The following is a 26,134-nucleotide window of genomic DNA, read 5'->3' on the forward strand; positions in this document are numbered from 1 at the left end:
TACATATATCACCAATGTTATAATATATATGATCTTCAAGATTCGTGATGGCATATGATTTGTGAGTGCCTTTAATCTTTTTCAGATTTATATCCATAAATCCTTTTTTGGGAGCCTTTATATGCAAATAGCATAAATCTTCATGTCTACAGTAATGCCTAAAAATCCTTTGGGATGTCCTTGGTAAAATTATTACAAGGGATTTTATGTCAGTCAAATATCAGATAGAGTTTTTTGCTCACCGAGACTAAGTCCGGGGGGGGGGGGGGGTTAAGCTATACCGTCTGTGTCGGATGAATGGATAGAAGGATGTAAATTAATATATTCGAATGTCTAAAAGACCTTAATGTTTTAATTTGTTAATTCTATTTCAAAATAAACTGAAATATTTTGTGAGTACTTTGAGGTACCTATGGTCGTGTGAATAAATTCAATTACGCCCAAAGGCCTTAACGTATTGTTCTTTGTGTGTAATAATTGATACGCGACTTGGTATGACCACTATATATAGTGACCCTTTCAGAAAAACTTCAAAGATAACACGCGATCTTTTCTTCTCATCTCAAATTTATTTCCTTGAGATCTTTTAATTGGTTAATAAAGAAAGTAAATTGAAAATAATTGTATATACTTGTGCAAAAATAGTCGTTTTGTTTATAAATGTACCTCGTGTATCAGTTTATGGTATAAACTGAACTGAGACACACTTGATAGAATTACAAACAGCGCACTCAGGTAAACCGGTCAGGCGTGAGTAATTAATGCGAGTTAGCTCCCTTATACCATGAGTGATGTATGTAAATTGTTATGGCTTACGGCCATCTAGTTGCCGGATAATCTTTACGGCAAAGAGTTCAGTTATCTGAACATGCGCGACAAAATATAGTTCTATTCGAATGATGCAAAGTTAACTGTTTGTTGTTCATGATAAATATCTTTAAGCAAGATTATATTTTCCATATGTTATTATCACTTATGTTGTTGTAACCAATATGAATTGACTTTATTTAAATAAACTCGAAATCTAACGCGAATGAATATTAAATGCAGAGTTTTCCCTAGGCCGTTTTTGCATAGAGGTATAGGCCACCATGCATCACACAGTGCCGCCCAATCTCTCACCAGAGGGCGTATTACGCTGCGCTACAACACCTCTGTTAACGTCTAAATGCCAAGATTCTTGGCAAAACCCATTCTCAATCATGATATTATAAATTATAGTTTTATATTTATTCAGTCTACATTTCGATGTTAAAACCTCGCTAAAAATATTGAAATAAAAAGATTTTTATTGGTAAATCACGGTAACAAACAAAGAACTATTTCTCGGAGTAATACTCCATTTCCAATGTTTTCGTAGCACTACTTTTTAGACGTTAACAGAGGTATAAGTGGAGCGAAGCAGGAACGATAACTCTGGGTAGAGATTGAGTGCCGCCATGCTTTCGCTATGCATACTTACATGTATTATAAGCAAAAAAATCTTTTACCAATTATTTCAGATCTTAACAGTGATAAGTAAATGTAAAGTTGTCGTTATTTCAGTCAATCTTCACAAAACGTTTGCACCCGCAGAGAGCGTCGCTAACTTTGATCGACATCGATCTCAGCAAGGGGGAAAGTGTTTAACGGTTAAAGGACTGAACTTATGATTGAGATATATTGAAACTGGGATTATAAATCGGTAATAAATGCATAAATAGAGGGGCAATTACTACTTGTTTTAAAATAATGTGCCTTCTTCGACACCTCCGCCATTATCGAATGTTGGGGATTTTCCAAGATCTAAAAATAGCACAATGTTCCCTCGATGGCGTTACCTTGGTTGTGCTATGATTGAACTGTTTATTTGTCGTAACTATATTGGAAACTTGAGACCAAATGTACTCAAATAAGAAAACAATATACAGTTAAGCTTGATTGCAAGTCATATACGGAAGCGATGTCACATTACTATAACATAGAGACATCGTATAGTATGCCTATTACTATAACATAGAGACATCGTATAGTATGCCTCTGAAAATGACTGTGTACACATGTCATGTTAAGAGAGAGTGACTGCAAAGTTATAGTGCAGTAATTAATTTCAATTAAATTTGGTGTCAAAACAAGTTTGCTGTAATTGCATAGTTCTGCCTGTTTCTTGCCCCCCCCCCCCCCCTTTAAAGAGTTTATCTCTATAAAGGGAAAAAAATAAAACAGAAGGTGTTAGAACTGCCTTTTGAAGTTATATTTCTTATAAAAGCTCTTAAAAAAGTAGAAAAAACCCAGAAAAATATGAATAAATATACATTTATGAAATACAAATAAAACGGAATAATACTTGTTGGTGTATATTTCATGAGAATTCATTAATTATAGTACATAACATGCAGTACATTTCATCATTTGGTTATATTATTTTTGCGCGCAGTGATTTTGCGCTGGCTTTGGCGCTGTTACGACGCACCGTGCACCAACTCTCGCGCAAGTTCATAGTGCGTAGGAATACAATGTATACTGATATTTGAGAGCATGTTGGTTTTAAGTGTGTTTGTGTCCTATATAGTTGAATGAATTTACAGTTAATGTAATTCAGTCGTTGGATAAAAGAAAGAAACAAATTTTCTCAAATTGGGGTCTGACATCATCATAATTATTTCATGCAGTCTATGATTTTCCTAAAAGCAATGGTGGTTTCAACCAATTGATAAAAGAGGCGTCTAGATTTCAATCCTGTCTGTTTCGGTCACTAAGGTTCGACCAATCAACACATGGGGGTTGGTGATATCGGTCCTGTTAGTTTCTATAGATCTATGAATTACATGTAGCTAGTTACTTTCTATAGAGCTATAAATAAACTAAAGTTTCCGTAAGAAATAGAGGGAATCATACTCGATCCATGTAAATATAGTACGTCATATCAAACCCGTAAGCCATTATGGCCTTTGATAAAACGTCAACTGACCATGCTGACGGAACTTAATTCGCTTTGAAATAAATACCCCGGTATGTAGGTTGGAATACCTTTCCATTTTAATTGAGTACATGAAAAGATCGATTGCTATGATTGACCAACAGAAGCTAGGAGATGGTGCTATAGCGAATGTTCATCCTCACCTAAAAGCAGTTTGCATAGAGGACAAACAACACAAAAACAGTAGGATTTAAAGAAATTTAAATAAATACGCAATGGTGTGATGATGCGAAGATATTCCGAAAACAAGAATCAAGTTTCTGCTATCTTTTCTTTGGCATATCTTACTTTTTTGCAGATCAATTAGGTATTCACATTATAAGAGATGGGCCCCTGTAGAATTTTAGGTAAATTGATCATGGTCATATAATCACCCCCTGCTATAAGGAACATTTTCAGATCTTACCCTCTTCCGATATCGAAAATTAATGTAATACTTTTTAAACTCAGAACTTATAGAAAAAAAGGCACGTGTTCATGCAGTCATGCTTACATGTACTTACCACGGTAAGGGGATTCTCCTTTACAGGCGGACTGAGACTCTTGTAGACAAGTGGAGTAACTCAGCAATGTTTTAGTTGATATGGAATATATAAATTTTGATTTTTATCGGGACGATAAAATTCAAAGAAGGGCAAATTTAAAATTAATCAATTATTTATTGTACATCAAAATTTGTTATTTTCAAATGCATATGGTTTCAAATAACTTATAACTAAAGATTATAATAAAGTTTAAAGGTTTATTTATACCGTAATGAATTAATGTGACTAAATTGTATATATATATTTAAATGTGTTTATATTTATTTACAGATTCACCTTTTTGTACATATTAAACATCCTAAGCAAAGAACCTTGCCTTTATTATTTACTCGGTCACAATATACCACGTGTATATATACGTGTGCTCTGGGGCTTTTTTAAAGGTAAATGATAGAATTTTTTCCCTGAAAAATTCCAAAAAATATAGATGTTGTATGAACATAATTGCAGCTCATCTGCTTCTTGTCGCCTCCCAAAACAGATTGGATTAATTATCGTTAGCTAGTAACGTAGCTGTTTCTATTTTTTTCTTTTTGTTTTGTTTTGTTTTTTGTTTTCTGTTTTGGTTTGTTTTGTTTTGTTTTTTTGTTTTGTTTTTTTTATTTTTTTTGGGGGGGGGGGTGTTAATTCCATGTATTTGCATTGCTGGGCGATCATGGATATAACAAACAGAGAACATACATCAGGAATCAGGAACTATAATTCATGGTGATGGTGACATTAACACACAGAGAGAGAGAGAGAGAGAGAGAGAGAGAGAGAGAGAGAGAGAGAGAGAGAGAGAGAGAGAGAGAGAGAGAGAGAGAGAGAGAGAGAGAGAGGAGAGAGAGAGAGAGAGAGAGAGAGAGAGAAATTTATGCAATTGCTGTTTAAACCTATAAATAACTGCTTTCATAAAAGCCATACAAAAAATGGAGACAAGACCCATTCAAATACAAATACAAATTCTAACTCTTTCTCGAAAACTTTTTAAGTCCAATTACATATACAGCAATAGTAAATATTCATTCTGATATCCTGTAAAAATGACATAATGTAGCGAAGTGGGTAAAGCCATGGGATTACATATTGAGATAATGTCATCGGCGGTTCGAATCCTCTTCAGGGCGAAACTCTTTTGAATAGTTTATTTAGTTACTTTGCAATGCTTTCATAGAGATTAATTTGTTTCTTTAACAAAATTGATTTAATTCAATATTTATTCAATATTGATATTTACATTAGATGAAAATAAAGAGAAAACACATATGTTTTAAAAAGTATATGTAACAAGAATATATTTCGAATGGGCGGCATATATTTATACATGTAGTACATGAAAACGCGAGTAAACAATGGGTTCACCGAATCGATACGTGTGTATGTAGAAAGCAAGTAAAGGAGAAGATAAAACGTCTAGTGAGTAAAGGCCTTGTTAAGATTCTACAAGACAGAGGCGAAAATATCGACAAAAACAGTCAAATGTGCAATCCGTGCAGACTTGAAGTGTCAAACAGAACTGCTTAATTAAAGATGTACAGAACAGACCAAAAACTATTTCTTATTCAGTGTCAATTCCCTTTGTTCTGCGAGAAAATCACATAAGTGTGCATTTTGTAGCTTTAGAACAACCTTAGGGGAATTCCAACGGAAGCCAGAATTCATTCCTTTGTTTTGTTTGGTTTGCTTGTGCCGGTAGGATGTAATTATTGTCCAAAAAATTTTTAGGAAAAATAAATGAATCCCAATCAAGATATTGATGTGTACTCTTACTGGAAGAAAACGTCTCTCTCCACCCGGTAGCTTCAAATGTGGTATCCGATTGCTTTCAAATTCAAAACAAGAGCATCACGCATTTTGACCAATTTCAAGATTGAATTTGAACACCAAGGTTGGTGACCAAAATTTGGTGGGTTGTCGAGGCAGCTAACGGAAGGATAAAGAACTGGCTATATCTTAACAATGTGGTACATAACAGTCAAATTCAGTACATAGGAGATTTTGTGCGTATAGTGTGCAACATGATTAGTAAATACAGACCGCAACTTTAAACCAGCGACAATGATGATCTTTGACTTGGTTATAAATTGTTGATAATATCTCGAGAAAATGCAAATGCTCTGAAACAATTGAGTTCAAGAGACACACACCCATTTAGAGCTTATTCCAAATCATGGAAAAGAATTGATGTCAATAATGTTGTTTGTTGATTTCCCTGTCCTTAGTGAGGATGAAGTGAAACGGCGTCTATCAAGTCTGACAAGCAAATCCCTACGTCATAGAGCACACTTAAAACGGCCAGTACCACATAGACGTGTCTGAAATTGAATCTGGATTAATTCATACAAGAATTCAATCTAGACATCGAAACAGTACCACTTACAACCTGTGGGTAAAGTACACTAGGCCAACAGTGTGTGTGCTTGGTACTGTCAGTGTAAATCTGGCGCCCGCACTGTCGGATGTTGCGCCCACATCTGTGGGGTTATTTGCTATCTTGGGTACTCTCGCCATCAGTGCAATTACGCTGTTAATGCTAATAAACAATTCATTTCAAACATTAATGATGCGTCCGGCTGCCAAACAGACTTTGGTTATTTTTCTGACTAACCATAATATTAAAAATAAAATGACTTGTACATTGAATATTAAATTGTGTTTAGTTTTTATATTCTTGCGCGAGACATGACATAATTTTTGTACCAAACTTTACAGTATCTAAAGTTAAATACCCGTTTTAGCTCAACACCACAAGCGAATATTCATGAATAGGCATTTCACACGGCTTCTACCACCATCTTATGACATTAAATGTTAGTTTTATCTACATGTTCCACGGGTACTTCTGGACTGAACCATGCGCCACCCTACCTCCACATCGTTTTCGCCATAATTGAGGAAACAAAACTGTTTTCATTTCCTGTCTCTAATCATAACATATTAAATTAACGGATCAAACCAATGGTTACAGAAATTAAGGACTCCTTGGCATTTTTATTCACAGTCGTTTTCATTGTATATACTTATTATATTGTTTTAATTGAGGGGGAAAAGGGGGCGCACAGTCATGTCCACCACAAGTACCTACGCCTGATATGTGTCTCGGTTCAAAATTAAACGCTCAAGCGAATAAGTTGTTACCGCTTTCATGATTATATATACGGTGCATTGCATTGTGGGTTTAGAAAGAGGGTAAGATCCAAAACTCCTGGAAAATTCGCACATATTAAATTAACCAATTATCAATACAAAATTATATCTCGACCCCCACTCTCGCTGGGAATGTTTTAGAACCGTAAAAAGAGAACCAACGTGAAATTGGATATGCCTGAATATGAAAACACCATAGTGACATGCAACTGTAAATATACTGAAGAATAAAGAAGTAAGCTTAATAAGAATAAAAGCAAGATGCATAGACTTTTGGCGGTATTTCAATCTTAAATGCTGCAATAACATGTTTCATATTTTGTTATGAACTTATCATATTCTGTACCTATTAGTCTTCGAATATTCATAGAATGGGCGTCCAAGAAATTAAGTAGGTCCGCCGGGAAAAGATATATCAAATTGATCGATTAAAGCGTCGTAATGGATCTTACACCAAATAAGACAAAGGTTAGTGCCAAATGGTGGGGTTTTTCTTAATTCTAAATAAAGATATGGGGAAAAATGAAACATTTTTAGATATTTATTTTAGATATTTTGATTTAAAAGCTTCAACCCCGTGGATTTTAGCTTGGAAAAAAATACCCCATAGAAAACCCCATGCAAACCACAAGGGGATTTGCAATAAACTACATGGGGCCAAAAAACTCAAGAAATTACAAATGTGGGGGGGGGGGGGGGACTCTGCCATTCCCGAAAAAAAAAATCAGAAAATCGATACGTCTTGAGCTTCAATAAATACTTAATCTTGAAATGTTGGGTCGATTGCCGAGCGTGATATATTTAACGTCTCGGTACAAATCGTCAGTCGGAGCGAAACGTCTCGGTACACATCTTCAGTCGGAGCGAAACGCCTCGGTACGAATCGCCCCGTAACCCAAAATGGTCTAGGTCATTTCTGTTAACGTCTAAAAAGTAGTGCTACGAAAACATTGGAAATGGAGTATTACTCCGAGAAATAGTTCTTTGTTTGTTACCGTGATTTACCAATAAAAATCTTTTTATTTCAATATTTTTAGCGAGGCTTTAACATCGAAATGTAGACTGAATAAATATAAAACTATAATTTATAATATCATGATTGAGAATGGGTTTTGCCAAGAATCTTGGCATTTAGACGTTAACAGAGGTGTTGTAGCGCAGCGTAATACGCCCTCTGGTGAGAGATTGATTCGCAATGTTGGACGAACTTTTCGAGGAAATTGTTCGGTCGTTTAACGCTGTTAAAATGTAAATGACATAAGAAACATTGTAAGCGCTAGACCTTCATGTTGTTTTTCTTTTTATTCTAAGAGCATGAATGTCAGAATGTGTAATAGTTAAACTTTAAAAAAGTACATTTTTGTATTTTCATTGTGCTATGAAAGTTTGAAATTTGTTTATCAAAAAAACAGGATTGCAAGTATTATTTATAGAAAAAAAAACCCAGATAAACCAAGGTCACGTTATGATGATACTTTAACATTGTATTGTTAAGGTCTATTTCAAGATCAAATTGTTTTTGTTTATTTCGATGTGTTTTGGCTAAAATACCGGTTATACATGATCAACACAAAAGATAGATACATACTTTTTAGCTTATTGAATACTATATATATATATATATATATATATATATATATATATATATATATATATATATATATATATATATATATATATATATATATATATATATATATATATATATATAATTCAGATTTCTAACCAAACTCTTTGTTCACAAATACTTTTGTAGGATGTTAATATAGTCCTTCTCTTTTGAATTTATTACACATTCGGGTAAAAATATGTAAATAGTTAATTGTTATTATTTTAAAGAAAGGAACCTAACACAGTGCCCCCTACCCCCCCCCCCCCCCCCCAGTAGATTGACATGCATTAATGCAAGGCACACTGACCCAATATCTCTTGTTCGTTACTTTGCAATGTCATTTAACATTGTAAGTTGTTATAAAAGAAAACAGTAGTGAAAAGTACAAATTCTATGGATGTAAAAGGTTTTTTACTGATTAGATACCTTATTTAACCTTTGATATAAGATGCTAAAATCTGTGTTATGAAATTTGTTTTTTTTATACACCAAAATTTGGTAATTGATGTTATTGATTTTGATTTGTTTATTATTATTTATAGGTCTGTCTTTTGAGAAACTGCAGAGTTCCCCAGCTTTCATTACAACATCTGTACATTGTCAACATGAACCAAAGTGTACAAGGTTTGTAGATGTCATGTGCTACAGGAATGTATCGGTAAAAATCATTATAAAGTAGACCGATAACAACAAATATTGTGCTTTCATATCTATTAAAATATTAAACTTGTTATTGGTAGGCCAATCACCCATTAAGTTTCATAGCATTTATTTAACTAAATTTGTAAAAATTAATTGCCAGCCAAAATTAATGAATCACAGACCACAATAATTGTCATATACCAGTCAACTGAAATCAGTTTTTGCCATTAAAATGGATTACTATCTTGTACAACTGGAAATCTTGAAACCTATAGCAAATGGAGTTTCAGTACATTAGAAAATTAATAGGAATGAAACTGGCATTTTTCTGATAGTCTGTAATTCATTTAAATGACATAACAAGTTTCAAAGATGGATTAAAAAGATTAATGGAATGAAATTGTCTGATAATTGTTTCAATGATCTTGATTTTGATAAATTATGGATCATGAAAAATATAATTAAATCTATTTGATATGTTGTTAATTAGCTTGCTTGTCTACGTAATGAGAGAATGACGATGCATATATTACATTGAAAACTTTTGTTATGATAAATAAGCATTTTATTAAGATACAAAATTTACATATATTTATGTATATATAAATACAAATAATTCCAATAGGATTGGAATATTAAAAGTATACATGTATATTACAGGGAAGATGTACTATACATAAAGGACTTGCCGATGGACCCCCGAAGTACTGCCCAGGATGTGGTGCGTTGTGATGTGTGTGATACTCCTATCCCCCCACTACACTGTGACTTCTGTCAGACCAATCTCTGCAAAGCTTGTGTTGGGGACCATATGTTGGACCTATCCAAAAAACATCAGGTGGTACTGTTCCAAGATCGGAGATCTACTCCAAATTATCCCTATTGCCAATTACATGCCCAGGAGCAGTGTAAACATTTCTGTGAACAATGTGACATTCCTATTTGTGCCCCTTGTATTTCCTCTGGTGATCACCAAAGCCATAAGTTGGTTGACATTTTTAAAACCTTTAAAAGTAAAAAAGAAGATTTACAAACAGATTTGAATGAATTTAAGGATGACGTTTACTCAGAACGAAAAAAAATTCCACTGATGATAATGAAAAACCAACTATTGTGCATTATAGACCTTTTATTGTAGTGTTAATTTTCATTTTCAAAAAAAATGGTCAATGACCTACTTTTTGAGTTAATGGCCATTGTATATTTTTGGAAAATTAAAGGAAAATCCCTTAAAATTTTACACTATGATTCAGATTTTCTTAATTATGAAAATAATACAAATTGCTCAACACTTTTGAAAATGAAATACAATTTACGAATGGCAGTGATATTAAATACATACAAACCATTAAGTTTTTGTTCACAATTTTTATAAATATTCCAGTCCGAATTTCCTCTATCACTTTTTAAATTCCTACCCATATTTGATCCAATTTTACAAAAAATTGAATGATGATAATACAAAAACATTTATAGTATTAAACTACTTATATTGATCTTATTCTGTTGGCATATAATTTATATAAGGTCAATGATCAAAATTTTGAGATATGGTGTCTTTTCATATTTCAATATTTTTTAAATTCGGTCCATACGGTTATTATAATGAATAAATGAGGTAAAACTAACAGAAAATATGCAAAACTATATAGACTAAAATATAAAATCTTAACTTTTAATATTAGAGCACTTCCAAAAATATCTAAGCGGAAAACAAAATCTGCAAAATTTAGTCCGAATTTCCTCTGTTTGGCTATAAGTCTATTTTTGTTTTGGCATAATTCCATAATATAGTAGAAATATCGAATGTTATGTCAAAAATAATTCATTTCGCAGATACTTTTTGTGTTTAGTACAAATTTTAATCATGACATTAAACTTTATAACAATTCGAATTTGAGAACTCAAACCATGAGTAAACAACACCCTTAAGAATATCCTTTCTCCCAAATACCAAGAGATTGTAAACAACATCACAGTTCAGAAAGCTGATCTAAAAATTAACTCTCAGAAATTGACATCAGCAATAGACAAACATGGAGAAGTCTGGCACAGAGAAATAGACACCATTATACAGAAACTGAAATCTGATCTTGATGAAATGGACGCCAAACACCTGGCTGTCTTAAACAAACAGGAAGATGAAATCACACGCACCATTTCTGAAATCACACAGAGCATTGCTGATCTGAATAAGTTACTGGACTCCAATGATGTCAGCCGTGTCTCTGTCTACAAATCCAGGATTGCTGAATTCAGAAGATTGCCTCCTAAACTCACAGTTTCTCTACCAAACTTTATCCCTCAGAAAATTAACCCAGAACAACTTTACCAACAATTTGGTTCCCTGTCAACAATCTCCATTACAACAGAGGAACATGGCTACACCATGGAAACCTCAGAAGCTGGATCCTCTCTTCTCACACCACTGCTTGATGAGCCACGGATCATTTCCACCATACAGACACAGTACGGAGGCTTTTATACTCTTCTAACCAGTGTTACTTGTCACAGTGATGAAGAAATCTGGGCGTGTAGTTATAATAATAAGATGATGAGACTCTACAACCTGCAGGGGGAACTAGTGAAGTCAGTCCAAACCAAGTCAGGGAACAATCCACTGGAAATAGCAGTGACAAGGAGTGGGGGTCTAGTTTATACTGATTACATTGATAGAACTGTGAACATAGTGAAGAATACAAAGATACAGACAGTGATCAGACTACAGGGGTGGAGACCTCGCGGTGTCTGTAGTACCTCCTCTGGTGACCTCCTAGTTGTCATGGAAAGTGATGATTATAAACAAACAAAAGTTGTGTGTTACTCTGGCTTCACAGAGAAACAAAGTATTCAGTACAATGACAAAGGACGACCTCTCTATTCATATTGTGGATTTTTTAACACTAAATACATCAGTGAGAACAGGAACCTAGATATCTGTGTGTCAGACAATGGAGCCCGTGCAGTAGCGGTGGTCAATCAGGCCGGGAAACTCCGGTTTACTACACTGGTCCTCCTTCTACTACCGAGGAATCATTCAATCCATTCGGCATCACAACAGACAGCCAGGGTCGGATCCTGACAGCAGACTGGTACAACCACCGTATCCACATCCGGGATCAGGACGGACAGTTCCTCCGCTACATTGACAACTGTCATTTACAGGATCCATCGGGTTTATGTGTGGACACCAGAGACAACCTCTTTGTGGCTGAACACTACACAGGTAAAGTGAAGAAAATACAAAATCTGATGTAAACATATTGTGAGTGTATTATATGTAAACAAATTGTGTGTGGGTATTTTATGTTAACAAACTGTGTGTATATTGTATGTGTATATGTCAATGAACCATGTGCAAGTATCATATTATATAGATGAGAAACAAACTGTATGTATGTATCATTGTAAATAAACTATTTTGTTCTTTATGTAAACATGCAAACTATGTGTATGCATTTTATTTTTAAGAAAAACTGTGTATAATATCTGTGTACACAAAATGTGTGTATATCATCGTTAATTGTAAACCAAAGAAATAATTTAATGTACATGTGTGTACTGCATGCAGTTGGAATTGGATGTATAACTAGATACGATCTCGTTACGAGTAACGAGTAGGTCTTCCGTTCAATTTTTAAACGATACGATTAAAATATCAATGAAATTTGAGATAACCACTCCATTTCAGATATTATATACCATCGTCAATATCCTTTAAAATGCTTAACAAAGAGTTTTGCTTTTTCACATACAGCACATTAAGGATTTAAGATTTTATTCCCCTAAAATCCCTAATTACGTCATCAATAGGTTTTGAAATGAGTTTTACAAACTGATAATGTTACGATCAACCTCTTTGTTTCTATAATGCATTACAAAATTTTGATCGTTTTTAAGGTATGTGTAATAGAGTTTACAAATGTCTTGGCCCCTAATTTAAGAGGCCAGCCCTTTTTTCTTGGGTTCATTCGAAAGGTCTCACGAATACTAACATTTTTTGTTCTAACACTTATCTAGAATTGTTATTCATGTTTAAGATACAAATGATTGGATATTTTAGGGGCCAGCCTTCTAGATCCCTATTGGGGACAGACATTTGTGTTTTGATTAATGGAATCGATTAGAATCATCACAGCAAACATTTTCTCTTCTACAATGCTTAACAAAATATGTCTCCTTTTCTAAATATATTGCGTCAAATTTTAAGTACTTTGGCCCCTAAAATCCCTAATTACGTAATAAATGGGCGTGCCAATAATTTTACCTGATAGATATTGTAACGATTAACAACTTTGCTTCTATAATGCATTACAACATCTTTATCGTTTTTAAGTTATCTGTAATAGAGTTTACGAGTGTCTTGGCCCCTAATTAAAGGGGCCAGCCCCTATTTCTTGATTTCTTTGAAAATGTTTTAAGAATACTAACATTTTTTGTTCTTACACCCATCTAAAATTGTTGATCATTTTTGAGATACAAATGATTGAATATTTTAGGGGCCAGCCCTTTAGATCCTTAATGGGGACATACATTGTTATTTTGATTAATGGAATCGATAAGAATCATCAATGCAAACATTTTCTCTTCTACGATGCTCACAAAATATGTCTACTTCTTTAGATATATTGCGTCAAAGTTTCAGTACTTTGGCCCCTAAAAATCCCTAGTTACGTAATAAATGGGCGTGGTCATGATTTTTCCTGATAGATATTGCTACAGTCAACAACTTTGCTTCTATAATGCATTACAAAATCTTTATCGTTTTTAAGTTATTTGTATTAGAGTTTATAAGTGTCTTGGCCCCTAAACAAAGGAGCCAGCCCCTTTTTCTTGATTTTATTGGAAAGAACATTTGATTATCTACCACTTTTGTTATATATGTCTTAACAAAATATTAACTGATTAAAAGATACAGATCAAAACGTATGAAATTTTTGATGCAAAATTCGTATCCAATTTTCGAGCCTAGGCGAGCTCAAAGAAATGGCGCCACTGGCGCAAAAAAACTACGTTCTGCACATCTTCAAACTATGGTCTACCTATCCTGAAAATTTCATATTTATATCTCTTATAGTCTCTGAGCTTATGTCTGCACAAAATAGGTCGTAAAAACTGACAAAATCGGCCGTAAATCGGAACCGGAAGTGACGATTTCAAAATTTCAAAAAACTTCTAGAATTATGACCACTGGCAATCATCTGTGAAAAAATGGTCGAAATCGGCCGAATAGTTTTCGAGATATCGCGTGCACAAAATTTGTGGAAAAAAATAATAATAATAACTAGATACGATCTCGTTACGAGTAACGAGTAGGTCTTCCTTGTGATTTCTGTTTTTAATCATACCATGAATAATCGATATAATTTTAGAATCCCCCCCCCCCACACACACTTTCAGATAATGTATACAAATCCATAATTACATATTAAATGGGTGTTGCAATGAGTTTTGCAGATAGATATTGCTACAATTAACAACTTTGCTTTTATAATGCATTACGAAATCTTAATCATTTTTATGTAATTTGTAATAGACTTTACGAGTTTCTTGCCCCACCCCCCCCCCCCCAAAAAAAAGGGGGCCAGCCCCTTTTTCTTGATTTCTTTGAAAAGGTCTTAAGAATACAAACATTTTTTGTTCTTACACTCATCTTAAATTGTTGTTCATTTTTGAGATACAAATGTTTGAATATTTTAGGGGCCAGCCCTCTAGATCTTAATGGGGACAGGAATTCGTGTTTTGATAAGTGGAATCGATTTAAATCATAAATTTAAACATTTTCTCTTCTATCATGTCTAACAAAAAATGTCTACTTCTCTAGTTATATTGCGTCAAAGTTTAAGTACTTTGGCCCCTAAAAATCCCTAATTAGGTAATAAATGGGCGTGGCAATAATTTTTCTAATAGATATTGGTACGATCAACAACTTTGCTTCTATATTGCATTACAAAAACTTTATCGTTTTTAAGTTATTTGTAATAGAGTTTAAGAGTGCCTTGGCCCCTTAATAAAGGGGCCAGCCCCTTTTTATTGATTTTGTTGGAAAGAACTTTTGATTCTCTACCACTTTTGTTATATATGTCTAAACAAAATATCAACTGATAAAAAGATATAAATCAAAACGTGTGAAAATTTTGAATGAAAATTCGTGCCCAATTTTCGTGCCCAGGCGAGCTCCAAGAAATGGCGCAACAGGCATTAAACAACTACATGCTGCACAACTTCAAACTATAGTCTACCTATCCTGAAAATTTCATATTCATATCTCTTCTGGTTTCCGAGTTTATAGCTGCACAAAATGGGTCGTCAAAAATTACAAAATGGCCGACAATTCGGTACCGGAAGTGACTATTAAAAAATTAAGAAAAATGTATGAAGTTTAGATCACGCCCAACAATCTGTGAAAAAATGGTTGAGATCGGTCGAATAGATTTCGAGAAATCTCGTGCACAAAATTTGGAAAAAAAAAATAATAATAACTAGATACGATCTCGTTACGAGTAACGAGGAGGTCTTCCGTTCAATTTTTCAAACGATACCATTAAAATATCAATGAAATTTCAGAATTTCCACTCACATTTCACATACAGCACATTAAAGATTTAATGTTTTAATCCCCTAAAAATTCCTAATTACGTCATCAATGGGTGTGGCTATGAGTTTTACAAACTGATATTGTTACGATCAACAACTTTGCTTCTATAATGCATTACAAAATCTTTATTGTTTTTAAGTTATTTGTAATAGAGTTTACGAGTGTCTTGGCCCCTTATTTAGGGGTCAGCCCCTTTTTCTTGATTTCTTTGAAAAGGTCTTAAGAATACTAACATTTATTGTTCTTACACCCATCTAACATTGTTGATCATTTTGAGACACAAATGATTGAATAATTTAGGGGCCAGCCCTATAGATCCTTAATGGGGACAGAAATTCGTGTTTTGATATGTGGAATCGATTAAAATAATTAATTCAAACATTTTCTCTTCTATGATGTCTAACAAGATATGTCTCCTTTTCTAGATATATTGCGTCAAAGTTTAAGTATTTTGGCCCCTAAAAATCCCTAATTACGTAATAAATGGGCTTGGCAATATTTTTTTCTAATAGATATTGGTACGATCAACAACTTTGCTTCTATAATGCATTACAAATTCTTTATCGTTTTTAAGGTATTTGTAATAGAGTTTAAGAGTGCTCTGGCCCTTGATTTAAGGGGCCAGCCCCTTTTTCTTGATTTCTTTGAAAAGGTCTTAAGAATACTAACAATTTTTGTTCTTACACGTATTTAAAATTGTTGATCATTTTTGAGATACAAATGTTTGAATATTTTAGGGGCCAGCCCTCTAGATCCTTAATGGGGACTGAAATTCGTGTTTTGATAAGTGGAATCGATTTAAATCATTATTTCAAACATTTTCTCTTCTATGATGTCTAACAAAATATTTCTACTTCTCTAGTTATATTGCGTCAAAGTTTAAGTATTTTGGCCCCTAAAAATCCCTAATTACGTAATAAATGGGCGTGGTAATAATTTTTTCTAATAGATATTGGTACGATCAACAACTTTGCTTCTATAAAGCATTACAAAATCTTTATCGTTTTTAAGTTATTCGTAATAGAGTTTAATAGTGCCCTGGCCCCTGAATAAAGGGGCCAGCCCCTTTTTCTTGATTTCTTTGAAAAGGTCTTAAGAATACTAACAATTTTTGTTCTTACACGTATTTAAAATTGTTGATCATTTTTGAGATACAAATGCTTGAATATTTTAGGGGCCAGCCCTCCAGATCCTTAATGGGGACAGAAATTCGTGTTTTGATGAGTGGAATTGATTTAAATCAATAATTCAAACATTTTATCTTCTATGATGTCTAACAAAATATTTCTACTTCTCTAGTTATATTGCGTCAAAGTTTAAATACTCTGGCCCCTAAAAATCCCTAATTACGTAATGAATGGGCGTGGTAATAATTTTTTCTAATAGATATTGGTACGATCAACAACTTTGCTTCTATAATACATTACAAAATCTTTCTCGTTTTTAAGTTATTCGTAATAGAGTTTACGAGTGTTTTGGCCCCTAAATAAAAGGGCCAGCCCCTTTTTCTTGATTTTGTTGGAAAGAACTTTTGATTTTCTACCACTTTTGTTATATATGTCCTGACAAAATATCAACTGATAAAAATATATAAATCAAAACGTGTGAAATTTTTGAATGAAAATTCGTACCCAATTTTCGTGCCCAGGCGAGCTCCAAGAATCGGCGCAACAGGCATTAAACAACTATATGCTGCACAACTCTAGACTATCGTCTACCTATCCTGAAAATTTGATATTCATATCTCTTATGGTTTCCGAGTTTATAGCTGCACAAAATGGGTCGTCAAAAATTACAAAATGGCCGACAATTCGGTACCGGAAGTGACTACAAAAAAATTAAGAAAAATGTATTAAGTTTAGATCACGCCCTAACATCTGTGAAAAAATGGTTGAGATCGGTCGAATAGATTCCGAGAAATCGCTTGCACAAAATTTGGAAAATAATAATAATAATAACTAGATACGATCTCGTTACGAGTAACGAGGAGGTCTTCCGTTCAATTTTTCAAACGATACCATTAAAATATCAATGAAATTTCAGAATTTCCACTCACATTTCACATACAGCACATTAAAGATTTAATGTTTTAATCCCCTCAAAATTACTAATTACGTCATCAATGGGTGTGGCTATGAGTTTTACAAACTGATATTGTTACGATCAACAACTTTGCTTCTATAATGCATTACAAAATCTTTATTGTTTTTAAGTTATTTGTAATAGAGTTTACGAGTGTCTTGGCCCCTTATTTAGGGGTCAGCCCCTTTTTCTTGATTTCTTTGAAAAGGTCTTAAGAATACTAACATTTACTGTTCTTACACCCATCTAAAATTGTTGATCATTTTTGAGATACAAATGTTTGAATATTTTAGGGGCCAGCCCTATAGATCCTTAATGGGAACAGAAATTCGTGTTTTGATATGTGGAATCGATTTAAATCATTAATTGAAACATTTTCTCTTCGATGATGTCTAACAAAATATTTCTACTTCTCTAGTTATATTGCGTCAAAGTTTAAGTTCTTTGGCCCTTAAAAATCCCTAATTACGTAATAAATGGGCGTGGCAATATTTTTTCTAATAGATATTGGTACGTTAAACAACTTTGCTTCTATAATGCATTACAAAATCTTTATCGTTTTTAAGGTATTTGGAATAGAGTTTAAGAGTGCTCTGGCCCCTAATTTAAGGGGCCAGCCCCTTTTTCTTGATTTCTTTGAAAAGGTCATAAGAATACTGACAATTTTTGTTCTTACACCTATTTAAAATTGTTGATCATTTTTGAGATACAAATGTTTGAATATTTTAGGGGCCAGCCCTCTAGATCCTTAATGGGGACAGAAATTCGTGTTTTGATAAGTGGAATCGATTTAAATCATTATTTCAAACATTTTCTCTTCGATGATGTCTAACAAAATATTTCTACTTCTCTAGTTATATTGCGTCAAAGTTTAAGTATTTTGGCCCCTAAAAATCCCTAATTACGTAATAAATGGATGTGGCAATATTTTTTTCTAATAGATATTGGTACGATCAACAACTTTGCTTCTATAATGCATTACAAAATCTTTATCGTTTTTAAGGTATTTGTAATAGAGTTTAAGAGTGCCCTGGCCCCTAATTTAAGGGGCCAGCCCCTTTTTCTTGATTTCTTTGAAAAGGTCTTAAGAATACTGACAATTTTTGTTCTTACACCTATTTAAAATTGTTGATCATTTTTGAGATACAGATGTTTGAATATTTTAGGGGCCAGCCCTCTAGATCCTTAATGGGGACAGAAATTCGTGTTTTGATAAGTGGAATCGATTTAAATCATTATTTCAAACATTTTCTCTTCGATGATGTCTAACAAAATATTTCTACTTCTCTAGTTGTATTGCGTCAAAGTTTAAGTATTTTGGCCCCTAAAAATCCCTAATTACGTAATAAATGGGTGTGGCAATATTTTTTTCCAATGGATATTGGTACGATCAACAACTTTGCTTCTATAATGCATTACAAAATCTTTATCGTTTTTAAGGTATTTGCAATAGAGTTTAAGAGTTCACTGGCCCCTGATTAAAGGGGCCAGCCCCTTTTTCTTGATTTCATTGAAAAGGTCTTAAGAATACTAACAATTTTTGTTCTTACACCTATTTAAAATTGTTGATCATTTTTGAGATACAAATGTTTGAATATTTTAGGGGCCAGCCCTCTAGATCCTTAATGGGGACAGAAATTCGTGTTTTGATAAGTGGAATCGATTAAAATCATTAATTCAAACATATTTTCTTCTATGATGTCTAACAAAATATTTCTACTTCTCTAGTTATTTTTCGTCAAAGTTTAAGTACTTTGGCCCCTAATAATCCCTAATTACGTAATAAATTGGCGTGGCAATGATTTTTCCTAATAGATATTGGTACGATCAACAACTTTGCTTCTATAATGCATTACAAAATCTTTATCGTTTTTAAGTTATTTGTAATAGAGTTTATGAGTGCCTTGGCCCCTAAACAAAGGGGCCAGCCCCTTTTTCTTGATTTTATACGAAAGGTCTCATGAATTTTAACATTTTTTGTTCTTACATTCATCTAAAATTGTTGATCACTTTTGAGATACAAATGATTGAATATTTTAGGGGCCAGCCCTCTAGATCCTTAATGGGGACAGAAATGCGTGTTTTGATATGTGGAATCAATTTAAATCATTTATTCAAACATTTTCTCTTCTATGATGTCTAACAAAATATGTATACTTCTCTAGTTATTTTTCTACCAAGTTTAAGTACTTTGGCCCCTAAAAATCCCTTATTACGTAATAAATGGGCGTGGCAATGTTTTTTTCCTAATAGATATTGGTACGATCAACAACTTTGCTTCTATAATGCATTACAAAATCTTTATTGTTTTTATGTTATTTGTAATAGAGTTTATGAGTGTCTTGGCCCCTAATTTAAGGGGCCAGCCCCTATTTCTTGATTTTGTTGAAAAAAACTTTCGATTATCTACCTTTTTTGTTATATATGTTTTAACAAAATATCAACTCATAAAAAGATACAGATCAAAACGTATGAAAAATTTGATTCGAAATTCGTACCCAATTTTCGAGCCTAGGCGAGCTCATAGAAATGGCGCCACTGGCGCCAAAAAACTACATTGTGCACAACTTCAACCTATGGTCTACCTATCCTGAAAATTGCATATTCCTATCTCTGATAGTCTCTGAGTTTATGTCTGCACAAAATGGGTCGTAAAAACTGACAAAATCGGCCGTAAATCGGAACCGGAAGTGACGATTTCAAAATTTCAAAAAACTTCTAGAATTATGACCACTGGCTATCATCTGAGAAAAAATGGTCGAAATCGGCCGAATAGTTTTCGAGAAATCGCTTGCACAAAATTCGTGGAAAAAAATAATAATAACTAGATACGACCTCGTTACGAGTAACGAGTAGGTCTTCCGTCCGAATTTTTTTTTTTTTTTTAGATAAAATGATACCATGAGATATCGATACAATTTCAAAATTACCCCCCCCCCCCCCAAAAAAAAAAAAAAATTTGAAGATAAAGAATAAAAACCCTAATTACGTCAGACATGGGCCTGACGATGACTCTTTCAAACCGATAATGTAGAGATCAACAACTTTGATTTTTATAATGCATAACAAAATATTTATCGTTTTCAAGTTATTCGTAATAGAATTTACGAGTCTCTTGGTCCCTAATTAAAGGGGCCAGCCCCTTTTTCTTGATTTTATTGGATAGAACTTTTGATTTTCTACTACTTTTGTTCTATATGTCTTGTCAAAATATCAACTGATAAAAAGATACTGATCAAAACATATGGAAATTTTGATTCGAAATCTGTACCCCATTTTTGTGCCTAAGCGAGCTCCAAGGAATAGCGCCACTGGTGCAAAACAACTAAATAGTGCACAACTTCAAACCATGCTCTACCTATCCTGAAAATTTCAAAGTCATATCTCTTATAGTTTCTGAGATCAACTCTGCACAAAATTGGTCGTCAAAAATTACAAAATCGACCGTAAATCCGGACCGGAAGTGACGACGACAAAAAATTCAAAAACATATAAAATTCAGATAATTTCCCATCATCTGTGAAAAAATTGTTCAGATCGGTTGAGTAGTTTTCGAGAAATCGCGTGCACAAAATTTGGAAAAAAAAAATAATAATAAACAGTACGAAAACAATAAGGTCTTCCGTTGGAAACGGAAGACCTTAATAATAATAACTAGACACGATCTCGTTGCGAGCAACGAGGAGGTCTTCCGTCCGATTTTTAGAAGGAAATATGACATCATCGCATTTGATTTTCAACAAAAACACATGATATGGAAAAAAGTGTGAAGAACTTATGCTTTTTTGTATCGCATTTTATAACTTCCCTTATATTGCTTTTTTAAATACTTGCATTTCTCCAAATTGAGATAGAAAAAATTAAACTTGTTTACCTCTGGCTCCTAAAAACCCTAATTAGGTAACGCAAGAGAAAATCATTATATTGTCAGGATATATAAACGTATTATACCTAATTCAGCTTAAATAACCTTTCACAAAATAGCTCTTAGTAAAACGCTATAGATTAAGGACTTTAGAGCCCTTTGATCCCCTAATTTAAGGGGCCAGCCCTTTTTTCTTGAAATCAAATGGAAGGTCATTTTATTCTGAACACATTTTGTCAACAAATGTTTGGAAAATCGTTACCGTTCTTGAGATATGTGGTAAAGAAGGTTTTAGGGGCCAATCTCTCATCTCCTTATAGGGGCCGTTGAACGAAATTTTGAAGGTTGCATATTGTTAAGAACATAATTTTGAACACCTTTTCTTCTGTACTGCATTTCAAAATATTTTTCCTTTCTGAAATATGGTTGATCAAAATTTTGGACTTTTGGCCCCTAAAGACCCCTAATTACATAACACATGATAAAATCATTACATTGCTTGGATACATAACTGTGAGATGAACATATCTGCTTCTATAGCATTTTACAAAATATCCCTCAGCAAAGGGCTAGAGATAAAAAACTTTAGAGCCCTCTGGTTCCCTTATTTAAGGGTCCAGCCCCTTTTTCTTGATATCAAATAAAAGGTCACTTAATTCTTAACACATTTTGTTCAACAAGTGTTTAGAAATTTGTTACCGTTCTGGGGATATATGAGAAAGAAGGTTTTAGGGACCGATCCCTTATCTCCTTATAGGGGCCGTTTAACGAAAGTTTGAAGGTTGCATATTGTTAAGAACATCATTTTGAACAACTTTTTTTCTTTACTACATTTCAAAATAATTTTCCTTTCAGAGATATGAATGATCAGAGTTTTGGACTTTTGGCCCCTAAAAACCCCTAACTACATAACACATGATAAAATCATTACATTGCCTGGATACATAACTGTGAGATGAACATATTTGCTTCTATAACATTTTACAAAATATCCCTCAGTAAAGGGCTATAGATAAAAGACTTTAGAGCCATTTGGTTCCCTAATTTAAGGGGCCAGCCCCTTTTTCTTGATATTAAATAAAAGGTCTCTTAATTCTAAACACATTTTGTTCAACAAGTGTTTAGAAATTTGTTACCGTTCTGGAGATATATGAGAAAGAAGGTTTTAGGGGCTGATCCCTTATCTCCTTTAAGGGGCCGTTTAACGAAATTTTGAAGGTTGCATATTGTTAAGAACATCATTTTGAACAACTTTTCTTCTGTACTGCATTTCAAAATATTTTTCCTTTCTGAGGTATGGGTGATCGAAAGTTTGGACTTTCGGCCCCTAAAAACCCTTAATTACGTAACACATGGAAAAACCATAACATTGCTTGGATACATAACTGTGATATAAACATATTTGCCTCTATAACATTTAACAAAATATGCCTCGGTAAAGGGCTATAGATAAAAGACTTTAGAGCCCTTTGATTCCCTATTTTAAGGGGCCAGCCCCTTTTCCTTGATTTCAAAGAAAAGGTCTTGTAAATTAAAACTTTTTTTACATTACATGTCTTAACAAAATATTTTTCAGAAAAGAGATAATTGTAGAAAACCACAAAAAAATAAGGAATTTTTTATCTCAATTTTCGGGTCCAGGCGAGCTTCGGCGCCTTTAAAGCTAGATCAAAATGAAAATAAAATTGCAAATCTACAATCTTTCGTCTACTTTCCCTGAAAGTTTGAACTCAATATCTCTTATAGTTTAGGAGAACTTAGAGGAACAAGCCACCCCTCTGAAAATCGCTAAAACGTCAGTTTCTCAAAAACGGAAGTGACGTCATCAATAAAATAAAAAACCTATAAGGTTCAGATCACTGTCTATCAGATCTGAAAGTTTCATGAAAATCGGTTGAGCCGTTTCTGAGAAATCGCGTGCACAAAATTTGTAAGAAAAAAAAAGAAAAATAATAATAATAGGGAAAAAGAAACCGAACGAAAACAATAAGGTCTTCCGTTGGAAACGGAAGACCTTAATAATAATAAGAAACAGTACGAAAACAATAAGGTCTTCCGTTGGAAACGGAAGACCTTAATAATAATAAGAAACAGTACGAAAACAATAAGGTCTTCCGTTGGAAACGGAAGACCTTAATAAGAAACAGTACGAAAACAATAAGGTCTTCCGTTGGAAACGGAAGACCTTAATAACTAGATACGATCTCGTTACGAGTAACGAGGAGGTCTTCCGTTCAATTTTTCAAACAATAACATTAAAATATCAATGAAATTTCAGAATTTCCACTCACATTTCACATACAGCACATTAAAGATTTAATTTTCAAATCCCCTAAAAATTCCTAATTACGTCATCAATGGGTGTGGCTATGAGTTTTACAAACTGATATTGGTACGATCAACAACTCTGCTTCTATAATGCATTACAAAATCTTTATCGTTTTTTAGGTATTTGTAATAGAGTTTAAGAGTGCCCTGGCCCCTAATTAAAGGGGCCAGTCCATTTTTCTTGATTTCTTTAAAAAGGTCTTAATAATACTAACAATTTTTGTTCTTACACGTATTTAAAATTGTTGATCATTTTTGAGATACAAATGTTTAAATATTTTAGGGGCCAGCCCTCTAAATCCTTAATAGGGGCAGAAATTCGTGTTTTGATAAGAGAAATCGATTTAAATCATTGATTCAAACATTTTCTCTTCTATGGTGTCTAACAAAATATTTCTACTTCTCTAGTTATATTGCTTCAACGTTTAAGTGCTTTGACCCTTAAAAATCCCTAATTACGTAATAAATGGGCGTGGCAATAATTTTTTCTAATAGATATTGGTACGATCAACAACTTTGCTTATATAAAGCATTACAAAATCTTTATTGTTTTTAAGTTATTTGTGATAGAGTTTAAGAGTGCCCTGGCCCCTGATTGAAGGGGCCAGTCCCTTTTTCTTGATTTCTTTGAAAAGGTCTTAAGAATACTAACAGTTTTTGTTCTTACACCTATTTCAAATTGTTGATCATTTTTGAGATACAAATGTTTGAATATTTTAGGGGCCAGTCCTCTAGATCCTTAATGGGGACAGAAATTCGTGTTTTGATAAGCGGAATCAATTTAAATCTTTAATTCAAACATTTTCTCTTCTATGATGTCTAACAAAATATTTCTACTTCTCTAGTTATATTGCGTCAAAGTTTAAGTTCTTTGGCCCCTAAAAATCCCTAATTACGTAATAAATGGGCGTGGCAATATTTTTTCTAATAGATATTGTTCCGATCAACAACTTTGCTTCTATAAAGCATTACAAAATCTTAATCGTTTTTAAGTTATTTGTAATAGAGTTTAAGAGTACCCTGGCCCCTGATTTAAGGGGCCAGCCCCTTTTTCTTGATTTCTTTTAAAAGGTCTTAACAATACTAACAGTTTTTGTTCTCACACGTATTTAAAGTTGTTCATCATTTTTGAGATACAAATGTTTGAATATTTTAGGGGCCATCCCTCTAGATCCTTAATGGGGACAGAAATTCGTGTTTTGATAAGGGGAATCAATTTAAATCCTTTATTTAAACATTTTCTCTTCTATGATGTCTAACAAAATATTTCTACTTCTCTAGTTATATTGCGTCAAAGTTTAAGTACTTTGGCCCCTAAAAATCCTTAATTACGTAATAAATGGGCGTGGCAATAATTTTTTCAAATAGATATTGGTATGATCAACAACTTTGCTTCTTTAATGCATTACAAAATCTTTATCGTTTTTAAGTTATCTGTAATAGATTTTACGAGTGTTTTGGCCCCTAAATAAAAGGGCCAGCCCCTTTTTATTGATTTTGTTGGAAAGAACTTCTGATTCTCTACCACTTTTGTTATATATGTCTTAACAAAATATCAACTGATAAAAAGATATAAATCAAAACGTGTGCAAATTTTGAATGAAAACTCGTACCCAATTTTCGTGCCCAGGCGAGCTCCAAGAAATGGCGCAACAGGCATTAAACAACTACATACTGCACAACTCTTAACTATCGTCTACCTATCCTGAAAATTTGATATTCATATCTCTTATGGTTTCCGAGTTTATAGCTGCACAAAATGGGTCGTCAAAAATTACAAAATGGCCGACAATTCGGTACCGGAAGTGACTACGAAAAAATTAAGAAAAATGTATCGAGTTTAGATCACGCCCTAACATCTGTGAAAAAATGGTTGAGATCGGTCGAATAGATTTCGAGAAATCGCGTGCACAAAATTTGGAAAATAATAATAATAATAACTAGATACGATCTCGTTACGAGTAACGAGTAGGTCTTCCGTTCAATTTTTAAACGATACGATTAAGATATTAATGAAATTTCAGAATTCCCCCTTCAACCACTCCCTTTTAGATAATGCATACGATTATTAATATCCCTTGAAATGTTTAACAAAGAGTTTTGCTTTTTCAAATACAGCACATTAACGATTTAAGTCCCCTAAAATCCTTAATTACGTCATCAATTAGCAATGAGTTTTACAATCTGATATTGCTACGACCAACAACGTTGTTTCTGTAATGCAGTACACAATCTTGATCGTTTTAAAGGTATGTGTAATAGACTCTACAAGTGTCTTGGCCCCTAATTTAAGGGGCCAGCCCCTTTTTCTTGAGTTCATTCAAAAGATCTCACGGATATTAACATTTTTTGTTCTTACACTTATCTGGAATTG

The 26,134-nt window shown here is 33.4% G+C and overlaps 1 protein-coding gene and 1 pseudogene across 2 annotated transcripts in view; both read left to right on the forward strand.

Moving 5' to 3' along the window:
- The first annotated feature begins 8,820 nt into the window (after window positions 1-8,820).
- Window positions 8,821-26,134, forward strand: part of LOC128186191 (E3 ubiquitin-protein ligase TRIM71-like) — a 59,408-nt gene continuing 42,094 nt past the window's right edge. The window contains exon 1 of one of the 2 annotated variants that reach the window (XM_052855963.1): window positions 8,821-8,869. Coding sequence is in view for 1 of the 2 variants with exons in the window: in XM_052855964.1 (XP_052711924.1) it covers window positions 8,851-8,869 (19 nt within the window). In the remaining variant the exon portion in view is untranslated. The remainder of the gene's footprint in view (window positions 8,870-26,134) is intronic. The other variant, XM_052855964.1, reaches the window with a different exon arrangement.
- LOC128186217 (E3 ubiquitin-protein ligase TRIM71-like) lies at window positions 9,570-12,166 on the forward strand (annotated as a pseudogene).

Source organism: Crassostrea angulata, chromosome 5 (assembly GCF_025612915.1).
Source record: "Crassostrea angulata isolate pt1a10 chromosome 5, ASM2561291v2, whole genome shotgun sequence".
Classification (NCBI taxonomy): Eukaryota; Metazoa; Mollusca; class Bivalvia; order Ostreida; family Ostreidae; genus Magallana; species Magallana angulata.